Here is a 13428-nt window from a genome sequence, read left to right as displayed (position 1 = left end):
TCTGCTGCACTCCAACGGCAGCGTTCCCTGCAGATGTTCTCAATGGTGGGGATGGCTTTGCCTGTGATGCTCTGGGCTTTATACTCAGGGGTATTGGTAACCCTAAACCAGACAGTAATGCAGCCAGTCACCTCACTTTCCACCATACATTTGTAGAGGTTTGCCAGGGCTTCTGATATCATACCAAACCTCCACAAACTCATGAAGAAGAGACACTGACATGCTTTCTTCATGATGTCATTAGTGTGCTGAATCCAAAAAAATAGCAATTCCCAAGAATTTAAATTTGCTCACCCTCTCCACCTCTGATCTCCCAATGATCACTGTATTATACACCTCTGGTTTTCCCCTCCTGAAGTCAATAATCAGCTCCTTGGTTTTGTTGATATTGAGTGTAAGTTCGTTGTTAGTAACTGAGTTTTCAATCTCCCCCCCCTGCATGCTAACTCATAACCCTCTTTTATACAACCCACTACCATGGTATCGTCACCAAATTTTTAGATGGTGTTGTTGTATCAACCCATACATTGATAGGTGTATCTATCATCAGTAAATCTAAGAATTAAGAAAAAACGTAGAAGGAATCCATATATAAGCATGTAAAAGTAGATTCCGTGTGAAAGTCAACTGCCCTATTTTTGGCCCAAAATCTAGTATTTTCTATATATCACGTGGACAAAAAAAAATCAACCCCTTCCATATTTGGCCCCAGCTCCTGCCCATTGGAGCTCCTGACACCCCATCCACCATCTCTCGCCGAGGGACCGGCAGCCAGCCCATCCAAGCTCCTGACGCCCTGAACTCAAACTTACCACTCAGTTCCTGCCACATGCCCACCCATCCAAGCTCCCAACACCCCGAACAACACAGGGATTTACTAGGGCCAAAAGTAGTATACATGTAATAGTCGACCCCCTAAATTTTACCCTAAAAATTGGTACACAACAATTCCACTATTACACGTGTATATACAGTACCTGGCTAAATATGCTATTTGAAATCACTAATGTAAACCAGCTGCTATTTCGCTGTTTAGGAAAAAGACAAAACTTGAACCTGGAAAGTACTGTCATTGATTTAATTACCATTTTAGAATATGGAACATGACAGCAAGGTACAGGCCTTTCAGCCAACAATGTCGTGCTGAGCTATATACACCTAGTCCACAATCTAAACTTTCCCTACCAAACATCCCTAACTCTATTTTTCTTGCACCAATTTTAATACAAAGAATAAACCTTTTACTTTGAGTTATTGGCCCTACTAAAACAGGGAACAAATGACTATCATGTGGACATATTAATAATTTATTGGCCAGAATCAGATAATCCTCAGGTTTAATGGAATTAAAAAAACATTTATTGAATGACTCCTCTTTTAACAAGTTGCACAGGACTGTGACTTTCTTTACAACCCACCTCCAAAAGGCTTTGATGTTTAACAGCCACTATTTGCAATTCAAGAAAACTACAATAAAGTCAGCAGGCTGCAAGCATTTGATCACATGACTGCTGGGACTCGAGAGGTTAAGATGACCATACAAAATGCGAAACCTAAAAAAAATGAGGTAATATGCATCCATCCTCAATGACAGTCCTGGAGATTTTAATAAAACATACTTGAAGGAGAATGGTCTTGTGCAACTGAGGACCATGGAGGCAGATCAGGAAAACAGCTTAGCATCCTCGGTTACAAAGCGGCACGAGGCATAAGCCAGAAGAGATCTCTAGAAACGTGGACCACAGTCCCAACAAGGCTCTCATGAGGTCTTGGTACATACCAAATTATGATGAAGCTTCAGCTGTGCCATTCTGAAGACTCAGTGAGCAGGACTTTCTCACAAACCCCTGCCCAACATGCAACCACTGACATTCACTTCAAACACATGAAAGCCTTGATTTGGTCAATGTTATTCATTGGTTAACAGTAAAGAATTGTAAAGAAATGCAATAAATTTGAAAATATTGTATGAAAAAATACAAAGATTGCATGAAAGGCAGAGAGGCACAGAGAGGTTCATGTGTATAGACATACACACACACACATTATATCTAGAGAGCGAGAAATGTAAATGATGTGTGGATTGACAAAAATGAATATTTTCATTTGTTTGAAAAATATTTAATGTTAATGGTTTAATCTGAATCATTTACTGTATAATACTGAGTAAAAGGCTAACATTGCAGAAGGCTAATATTTTAAGAGCAATGAATGGATATACGCAAGGATGAAAAACTCATGCAACAGAGTTTGGATTGATGCCAATGAGAAAACAAAAACACTGTTGCCACATCGAAAGAAAAGTGGAAGAAGCAAAGGTCATTAGTCATTTCCCATCAAATAAGAGATAAAACCACAACTGTACAGAGACCAGTGTAACCAAAGTTGCAATGGATGATTGTTAAACTCTGTAGAGGAAGAACATTTTTTTAAAAACAGGAATCAGCTCCTTTTTCCCTTGTCCATGGAATCTTCCAGCAGGAAAGATCTTCCAATAGGAGATATTGATCTAATATCTTACTGCCTTCTAATGAACAAGTTGCCAATCACATATGACAATGCAGGAGTCAAAGCTACATCCATCAACTATGAGAGATTATTCAAGCCTAATCTGCCTCCCTTAACTATTTGGATATGATCTATGTCACATTCTTCATTAATGTATACCTACTGAGAAGTTGCCTATAAATATATCCAAAGAACTCCAGTGTCATCCCTTTCCCGAGATCCAGCTTGCAGCATAACATTACATCCCATGCTACAATTCATGATTGATCTACTTCTGCAAAATCCTCAAGATAGTCAAGTGAATTGGTTTTTAATCATTTCCTTTGATCACTACCTAAAAGGCAGTTTAAACAAAGAAGCCAAGGTATTTAGTCATGCAAAAGATCATATTTTTTCCAGGTTGATGAGAATGGAATCTCATATTTCAAGCAGAGTACATCACTGGGTGCTGCTGTAAACCCAAGGTGAGGTGAGCGATTAATGACATCTTACCATTGTCCCTCTTCTCTCTCTACCACCACCCCCCCCAACCCCCCTGCACAGTAGAAGATCTATGATTCACTGCTTCAGAAGTCATCCTTTGGAGCATAAACCTTGTGTTCAGGTATTAAGCACATCTTTATATAACTATGTTCAATTTTGTAGAACCCTAAAAAATGTCAAAAAAAAATTGATCTTCCCTAACCCATGTTTATGGGCTCTTCTAATTGACCTTGATGTTGGCCCACATTCCCTTCTTTATCCTCAATCTCGTGCTCCGTGCTTTGTTGAATATCCTTAGGCAAAGTGTATGCTTGCTCATTAGTAAAACTGTGAAGCAAATTTCTGCTTGTGAGCAATGCAGGGTACCACAGAATCAATAGGCAGTTTGTGTTGGTATGGCCTTCCTTATAGCAACGTTTAGCTGCAATGTCTGAAAATCATACATAAGGGAGAACTCAAAACAGGATCGTCCTTATCCCCAATATTTATCCAGTGTATGATGAATAATTTGAACTCTTCTGGAATGGAGTTAGGGGTGTTCTTAAGATATCGAGCACTGATCATGAGGGTTCACCAACAGACACCCACAACCATAACATGGTGTAAATTAACTCTTGCAATTCACGAAGAACACTGGGTACTTTCAGAGGCATGAATTGCTATGCAAGCAGAATCTCCAAGAGCCTGGAATTTGGGAAAGAGTGGGTACTCTGTTCCATTCTTAGGGAGAAATTAAAAGTCAACTATCCTGAAGATTAGGGCATCAAATCTCCCCGACGTTAATAGGGCAATAAACCTCCAGATACACCATTGAACAGCAGCAATAGCCTGGAATAATCAAAGGCTAGGAGGTTGAATGTGATGATGTTAAAACTATCAGAGCAGTCTAGCCAAGTGCAAAAGCCTATGGTTAAGTGCCAATAAGTTCACATGACAGACATAGTAAAGCACATCCAGCAGAAACATTACATTACAGCAATAAATAGATTCGCACATAGGTTTCTGTAATTTTCAATGGCCAATTGCTGAGAAAGCCCCCACATTCGAAGCTTGAAGGGCTTAATCCCGAAACATTAGTTATGCATCTTTATTTCTTATGGATGTTGCATGACCTGCCGAATTCCTCCAGCATCTTTGTGTATTTAGATATGGTAGCCAGTCTCAAGTGCAAAAGTCCCTTTAAATCCTTTAAAGAAATGGCAGAAAAAACTTTCCGAAGTGGTGTGATGAGGCCTTCCATTTTCTTTCAAATAAAAGCCATCTTCAAGATCGATGCTTCAAATATCAGAAGAATGCATAATAATTTTTTCACAAATAATTCAGTATTTCTCAAGTATGAAATCCACTGTTTCTGATCAGCAGGAAGCATAAAGTCATGAAATCTTACATAGTCCCACCATGTATAACCAGTCTTCTGGAATTTCCCAATTTTTCAACAAAGAAGTGAGAGCAAATTTATCATTATTGCATCATATATTGTAATATACACCTAGAAGCTTCCAGAATATTTCTCATAGCAAATCTATTTTTTTTCCCCACTCAGTAAGAATAATGAGTCAGAAAAATATAAATGACTAAGGTTGCTCAATCATAATCGAATTCTAACAAGCACTCCTGTGGTTTGAAGATTAAAAATTGAATTCTCTAAGACAGATTCCCCTTAGAATTTATGCTATTGTTTCATTGGTTCAGCTCAGAACAAGAGCAGAGCAGAATTTAATTGAAACAGTCATTTCAGATCGTCCCCAACTTACAATGGTCTGACTTATAATTTTTCAAAGTTACAATGGTTCAAATCTGTACTGTACTTTGAATTTTCAGTGTCCGTCCCCACAATGATTCCACTGCCCTGCTCTCTCCCCACAGCACCATGTCAGTCGCCACACTGATCCTAACGCCCTCTTTCCACTTACGATTCTTGACACCTGATGGGAGTGCCGGAACGTAACCCCATCGCAAGTTGAGGACTACCTGTACTAATAAATAAAGAAATATCAAAATCTTACCAAATTTTTTAGCAATGTTGAAAGCTCCTTCATAAGTGTGGAAAATTTAACAAACGCTGTGCCTAGATCTGGATTATCGCGACTTAAAAAATTACTCCCAAATTTATCTAGCGCTTGGGCATAGTTCTCTTCATTTTGCACATGTTCTGTAAGAGAAGCAGAAAGACGAGAGACACAGTCATCTCATACATTCTAAATGCACACAAGGAAAACTAAACCTTTTCCATAAGCCAAGGCAAAAGATATTCAATAAGACCAGTATTAAAGCCTATTGACATTCAGGATATGTCATGTCTTGATTTTTCATAACATTTTTGCTCATCCAGAACAATAAAAATGGTACGAAATGATGAATGCACTTCTCCTTTGAGTATTACCAATTTAACATACACATTAATGCATAAGTCATTATAGATTTATTATCTGCATCACAGAACTAAATTCTTACCATATGAAAGCGTTTTATTTAATGTCCAAAATAAAATTTGTATATATATTGCTATATGATCACAGCACAAAACTGGCAATGACAAATGATGGTTAATAGAGTTTTCAGAAATATGGGGAGAACCTCAATGCAATACTCAATTACTCAATGCAATCTTCAATTTTTTAAAATAATTTACAAGTTCAACCATAGTCAAGAAACATAATCATGAACTTCACAGTGCAAGTCTGAAATGCATATCTGACATGACTGCAGATACAGATCGGTTTTAAAGTTTATCATTCCACATGCAATGCTTGTTTCAGAATATGATGTGAAAAATTAAACTACACTGTCCCAGAAAGAACCATTACTGACTACTCCAGAAACAACTAGGACTAAAACCTCTCAAAGGTCGATCCCATAATTATCCTAATAACCCAACCATCTTTCTCACCTAATGACCAAGGTATCCAATATCCAAGGTATCAAACTCCTCACTACTCATACAGGCCCATAAGCCTGCTCTACAATTCAAAAATATTATTTTTTGTTCTTCTACCCAAACATCATTTTGTTCCACTCTCATTTTTATGTACCTTTTGTGCAAAACATACAATCAGGTAATATGGCAATTTTTTTCTTTTGTTCATGTGATATGAAATTCAAAGTAAAAAAATTTAAAAAAAAAAAATCGGCTAATAGCAAGAAGAGGCTGATGATAACATTGGGAAAGCTCATTAAATGTTCTAGATGAAAAACACGTCGAATATTTTGATTTAAATGATACATTCTTTCTTACCTGAATACAAGTGAATATTCCTCATATCATTGCTATTTCAAAGTTATTTCATTTTTTTTTTTTAATTCGTTTAATAGAGCCAACATTTAACAAAATTACCCTCGAGAGACCAGCCTTCTGAATCCACTAGACGTCAGAGGTTTCAAATAAAATGAAAAGATGAAACAAACAAAAATACCAATGCAGAATAGACTGTGCAAATTTGTAAAATGTTCGATGGATTAGCTTTGTCTTTCCTTTGAACAATAGCAGTAGATGTTCATATGTAAAAATATCACTTGGGCCACACCACAATGCAAACAATTTTAGAAAAGAGGCATTAATATTAAAGGAAAGAAATACTACACAGTATTAAATGGGTCAGAACTTGTCATCAGGTCAGAGGCACCCACTTTTGCATCTGACAGATGGAAGAGGTGCAGACTTACCTTGTCAAAAAGCAAATAACTGCAGAAGCTGCAAATCTCTGAAATAAAAAAAAAACAAAGTACTCAGCGGTCAGGCAGCATCTGTGGAGAGAGAAATAGAGTTAACGTTTCAGGTTCAGTTTTTTGTTAGAACTGGGAACATTTAGAGAATGGATAAGGGTGAAGGAATAAAATGTACATCTGTGATAGGCTGGAGACCAAGAAAAAAAAATGAACAATACATGTAAATAGAATTGAAGAAGCTTATTAACAGCACTTCATCTGTCTGGAGCAGGTATAAATGGAGGAAATATAACCAAAGCAAAACATGCTGGAAATGAGAGATACAAAACACCACAATCGGTAGAATTCTGAAATGAAGAAGAATGCTGGAAACACTCAGCAGACCAGCTATTATCTGCAGAGAACGAAACAAATTCATTGCCCAAATTCAGCTGACTCAGTGAGCAACCCTAGTATTTTCAGTGTTGATAAAAACTGAGTTATCAGAAATTGCTAAATTCAAATTTAAATTTAACAGAGGCCGAGGCCAAAGTCAGGGTCAGAGAGGATTATATTGGGAAATAATGGGAGAGGCAACAGAGCCACACCTGTGGACTGGATGTTGAAGTTCTACAAAGCAGTCACCCAAGTTGAATTTGGTTTCTCAAATGGACAAGACATTACCTTGTTAGCACTAAATTGCTTCGCCTAGAGTGCTGTGGTCCCTGGATGGGTGTTGGGAAGAGGTGAAAGTTTATATTGGTCCATCATGGGAAGATACTAGAAACAGAGATGGAAGAGTGAACTGGGGATTTATGGAGGGAATTGACTTTTGGAATGCTGAAAGGTTAGGCGAGAGACAAACATGTTTGGAGGAAATATTGCACTAAAGATGAAGATCACACAAGATGAAGTTGGCCGAGAGGTAGGTCAGGGCAAAGAGAATCCTAACCTTGCTGTAGTAGGAAGAGGCAAGTTGAGAACAAAAGTGCAAAAAATGGAACAAATATGGTTGAGAACCCTGACAACCAAGTTGGTGGGAAGTCACTGTCAAATAAAAATCTCTTTAGAAGCACTGGTGTGGAAAGTGTTGATATTAGAATAAATGTGAAAAGCTAAAGAACAAACCCAAAGATTTACAGTTATTTTAATTACATCTTTGTTTTTTTTAAAAAAACAAGGACTCCATTCCATTCTCAGTATCATCGCATTTGTTCACATGGCAATACTTTCCACAAAGTTTCTGAGGTTTTCTATTTTCATCAACTAAGACTCCCTCTTCACTGAAGCAGGCAAGGCTCTCAACTGTATTTGTTCCATTTCCAGCTCTCCTCCCTTCCCCTCATTCAAAGATGGGATTCCCTTTGTCTTCAACTTTCACACCATCCTCCACAAATCAACACATCATCTTTCTAAAATTGTTATCACAAACACCACATCCCATTCGCTCAATGACACGTCTGTCCATAGAGGAATGCACTACCAAACAGAAGTCATCTGAAAAATGGCAGAACATCTTCAACCAGATGGCATTAACAAACTTCTCCAGTTTCCATTATGTCCATCCTCTCTCTCTCTCTTTCCCCATCTCTCTGTCTCCTTTCCTCCAGCTCCCCTCCCCCTTACTTCTTTCAGAGAACTACCCTATCCCCCTGTCACTTGTCAGCTTTTTTCTTTTCTGGCCTACCACCCATATCCTCTTGCCTTTTGGCCTGTGTTCTTCCCCCTGTTCCTTCTCTCCTCCCTCAACCTTTTTAACTAAAGCATTTGTCTGCTTCATGCTCATACCTTGATAAAGGACTCAGGCCCAGAAATGTTGGTTATATATCTTTGGTGCCTATGGTCGCTGCGTACCCTACCAAGTTTCTCCAGCACTTTTGTGTATTAAATTGCAATCACAGCATCTGCAGACTTTCTTATTCAACCACCAAGGATAGCTTCCACTCCCTTTTTATTATTTCAAGGGACTGTCCCCTCCACAATTTCCTGGTTTGCTAATCCATCTTCACCAATATTTATTTTTGCCCTCAGTACCACTCTGCGCAAGCAGAGGAATTACAATATATATTTTCAGCTCTTCCCCTCCCTCCCTGCAGGGTCTGAAAAATGAAGTTGAAATTCAATGCATTTCTTCTAATTTATCATACAACACAAGTGTTCAAAATGTCATCTCTCTTATTCCAGAGAAACCAAATGACTACTGTGCAGAACCCCTTCATTCAATCAGCAAGAGTGACCATGAGTTTCTGGTTGCCTCCAACCTGTCCTCCATCTTTGGCCTGCCATATTGTTCAAGGTCCAAAACTACATCTTACCCAAGGGAACTTTACAACCTTTGAGGTTTAACACTTTCATATAAGTAATTTTCTAGTTTCTGCTAAAACAAGCCAGTTAAGATGTAAGAACAGGTAATGTTCTGTGACATTCTTCACATCAGGTAATATCACTGGGCAGCATGAGTAAACCAATGTTTTAGATGTAGTGGACTTTACAAGGTGGGCTATCAGTCTGTTTCTCACTGGGGATGCTGCCTGACCTGACAAATGCTATCAGCAATCTCTTTTTATTTAAAATTTCCAACAGCTACAGGATTTCAATCTCTGGCCAGTTCTAATGTTACTCAAGTTTTTTGGACAGTAGCTGATTTATTAGATTTTCATAGCACTCTTCTTTATTTCAGATTTCTAGCAACTGTTTCTGTTATATGCCATGTAGACTTTATATTTTGTATGGTGTTTATTAACTTTATGTATCATGGTTTTTAAATTTTAAATAAAGTATTCATAAAAAGATTTTCAGCAACTGCTGCTATGTTATGTAGTTGAATGTAACATGTTTTTTTATTTCCTCTGTTCTTTTTGTACCTACACAAGACAGATCAACAAATATTCTTTCCTATTAATCTGTGTCACACATTTTTTCTTGATCTCCACCAAAAACAGACATTCTTTTCATCTCCTCATTCCTTCCTCAAAATTTAAAGCATGACTGTTTCCTAAATTTTCCCAGCTCTGACAGAAGATGAACTTTAAACTCTCTCCACAAGCACTGCCTGACCTGTTGAGTACTTCTAGATTGTTTGTTGTGTTTCATACTTGCTCTGTATGATAACAAGCCTTCATGCAATATCATGTCTTTAGCTGGACAGCCTGAAACATCAACACCACCTTTCTCCACTCCCATTAAGAGAGATTTTGCTTGGCTGTATTTGTACACTTTGCCATCTGATACAGCTCTCCTTGATGATTCAAAAATCATTTTAAAAAATCAATTAAAAGATAGGGTCTCATATAATCATTTAGGTTACTTAAAAAGACTAAACATAACTGAAAACATTAGAACGTTCACTTAAATGAAGATCATCGTCAATTATCTTCACTTCATACTCATTCCACTCCATTCAAAGAGATGACCTCTTGCACACTTCATTTGTGAATCTGCAGAGTTTATGTTCGGACTCCAGTGCTCCTGTTGTGGTCTCCTCCAGATCAGAGAGACTGGACAAACTGGAATATTGTTTCGTTGAACACCTTCGCTCTGTCTACTGCAACCCTCAAAATGGAGGAGCAACACCCAATGTTCTATCTGAGCACTCTCCAACCAGATAGTAATTAACATTGACCTCTAGTTTCCATTAAAACTTTCCCCAGAGTCCCTTTCTCTATCCCTCTCCTTTCCACCAACTCTTCACCCCCATTTGCCATTCCTCTCCATTCAGAGAGCTATCCCATCCTCCAAGCTTTTTTTTTAACTACCCTTCTACCTATATCCACCTATGACCAATCAGCTATACTCCTCTCCCTGGCCCTTCCTCCCTTCGATAATCTCCTCCTCCCACATTTTTATCCAGGCACCTTCCTACCTTTTGCTCATACACTGATGAAGGGCTCAAGCACAAAATACTGGTTATCCATTGCTTCCAATAGATGCTGCATGACCTGCTGAATTTCTCCAGCACTTTTATGCATTCCACTACAATCACAGCATCTGCAGACTTTCCTGTTTAACTAATAAACCACCGATTACTATGGAGAAGGTTCAACACTACTGGATTATTCAAGAAACCCTTCTCAAACATAATTAAAATCATTTGAACTAAAGGAACAAATCAATTATGGAATCTTTGGAGGCATTCAACATCTTCTGCAGACAATAGGACAACCTATCCCAAGTAATGCATGAGAGAATTATTTTTCTGTTGCGATTCCCATTGATGCACTGCTTTTTGAGAGGTAATACATCTCTAAAGACATGACAGATTAAGTGCCACTCTCAACTGGTCAATAAAACCCATATTGCCATGCAAATGAGGCATTTCTGTTGGTCACAATGAGAGAATCATGGAAATTTCAGGGTAGCTTGGCACCTTATTTCACTTCCCAACTATTGGTGTGAAGTGGGGAATAGAGTTAGGTTGAAAACTATATTTTGAAAAAAATACCAAGAAAATGGTAGGAACAAATGCTAATTTTGACTTCCCTGGCCCTTTCAGCCAGACTACAATTCCATGCCAAAATAATCTACAATATATCTTGTTTTCATTGTCCATATCAACGCAACATAATGATTATGAACACCAACACTTCTGATATTTGCAGCGGTCATTTAAGATGGACTGAGTCTAAGAGCAACAATTACCACCACATGAAATAGTATCAATAGCCTCATTGTTAACTATTTCCTGTCAAACTTTGTGAATCATAAAGTAAGCTGTATTTAACTTGGAAATACTAATCATCCAATTGTTTAACAATGTACTTCAATGAATGACTACAAAGTGATGCTGTACAAGATAGTATGAATTATAACATATTGTGCTTGCAAAAATAGTGGATAAATACTAAAACATACCTTGACCAGAAGTGTTTATTGATTTTGCCGATTTCTTTACTTTTTGTAGTGCATTTTTGTCCAAATCCAATGTCTATAAAAGGAAGCAATGGAGAAATAGCAGTCAGAACATGAATATTTAATGGATTAATATACAGCTTTCTTTTCTCCATCTCCACTTACATTGACTTAAATGATAAAATTGTTCCAAAAATAATTTTTTTAATTGGAATATGACACATTCCCCTCTCTGACCATAGAAAGCAACTTCTAAAATACTATGAAGATGATCTGTGAAAAGTGGGATTAAATGAAGTCATTAAGTAAGCCAAAACAACAATGCTGCAAAAACTTCGCAGGTCAAATAGGGTACTTTATATAGCAAATATACATAACCAATGTTTCGGGTGTGAGCCCTTCATGTACAGGTGATGCCCAACTTTAGACCATAATTGGGACCAAAGATCAGTCACAACTCGAAATGGACGCATCAGAATTTTGCTCGCATGCATGGAGTACTGAAGTCAAAGCAAATTTTTAATCAAATCTTTTTTCCTCCCATTGTAGATTTAACAATAACAACTTAAAGCTTCCTGAATTTGTCGATTAATTTTACGAAACTTTGCACATTTTGGTCCATGCTTTCCTTGTCAGTCAGCATCTGGGATCCATTGGCTGGGCAGGTCCATCTCTATTCTTGTGCATCTTAGCTATATTGAATTTGTGCCCTTAACGCTCGTCTATGCGCCAACCAAACTCCAATACGCGAACCCACCATGCATGCATCAACCAAAGACTCACTTATGCACACAACAACCAAGATGGCAGCATCCACCCTACAACCCCAGGACTCCGACTAACAAGTACACACATTTTAGCACTTACATCTACTGTATCCCTGTTGCAGTTTGTCAAATGCAACATAATCTGTGTGTATTTTTTCTTTATTTTTTATAATTTTTGGTTGAATGTGCAGATGGATGCAAGTTGCATAGGTTGCAAGTTGGGGAGTACCTGTATGAGCAAAATACAGGCAAGCACCTGAATAAAATGAATCCTTTTCTTTGCTCTATAAATTACGCTGTTTTGACCTGCTGAGTTTCTCCAGAATTGTGTTTTACCTCAATCACAGTATCTGCAGGCTTTCATGTTTACTTTATCAATTTGTAATGGCACAACAGTTAAAAGGCACAGATAAGAAAACAGAAGTGAATTTTACATCTGCTTTGTGTTTTGTCATTAATCTAGTGTAACAGATTAAAAAAGGCAAATAGCGTGAAAATGCTTCCTCGTGTTTAGAAATAACAAACAATAAATCACATGTTCAAGGAAATAGGGTTTCTTCCAAGGTTGATGCAATTAAAGGCATTCATTAAATACAGTAAAATTAAGTTACATATTGTAACAGAATATAGATATGTTTTTGGGAGATAAATTGAGGCAGGTTTGTTAGTATAGGTCACATACATACACTTGAAAACAGATCTTATTTAAAATACTGGACCTCTACTCATGCTAGACATGTCGGTGCCAACAGCCTTTGCAAAAGCTTTGGAGAGTGCCCAAGAGACTTCACTAATGGAATGTTGTTTACAAAAAAGCAACAGATCAAAGAACTTGTCAGTCACATTCAGTCTGGAGTGCAACTTGCTGTTCTAGGAGAGTTGTGTGGTTTTGTCAACAGAGAGAGTAAAACAGGCTTTTCTCTGTGTGTGAGAGATCGATCGATCGAGAGAGATCGATCGAGAGAGATCGATCGAGAGAGATCGAGAGATCGAGAGATCGAGAGATCGAGAGATCGAGAGATCGAGAGATCGAGAGATCGAGAGAGAGAGATCGAGAGAGAGATCGAGAGAGAGAGATCGAGAGAGAGAGATCGAGAGAGAGAGATCGAGAGAGAGAGATCGAGAGAGAGAGATCGAGAGAGAGAGATCGAGAGAGAGAGATCGAGAGAGAGATCGA

The 13428-nt window shown here is 38.0% G+C and overlaps 1 protein-coding gene across 16 annotated transcripts in view; it reads right to left on the bottom strand.

Moving 5' to 3' along the window:
• LOC138755133 (arf-GAP with SH3 domain, ANK repeat and PH domain-containing protein 1-like) overlaps window positions 1-13428 on the bottom strand; it is a 479430-nt gene that overhangs the window by 205087 nt on the left and 260915 nt on the right. For all 16 annotated transcript variants that reach the window (XM_069920508.1, XM_069920497.1, XM_069920511.1 and 13 more), the window contains 2 exons: window positions 11488-11560; window positions 4998-5143 (listed from right to left, as the gene is read on the bottom strand). In XM_069920508.1, the coding sequence (XP_069776609.1) occupies window positions 4998-5143; window positions 11488-11560 (219 nt within the window). The remainder of the gene's footprint in view (window positions 1-4997; window positions 5144-11487; window positions 11561-13428) is intronic.

The sequence above is a fragment of the Narcine bancroftii genome, chromosome 2 (assembly GCF_036971445.1).
Source record: "Narcine bancroftii isolate sNarBan1 chromosome 2, sNarBan1.hap1, whole genome shotgun sequence".
Classification (NCBI taxonomy): Eukaryota; Metazoa; Chordata; class Chondrichthyes; order Torpediniformes; family Narcinidae; genus Narcine; species Narcine bancroftii.
This window is presented reverse-complemented; position numbering and strand designations above follow the sequence as displayed.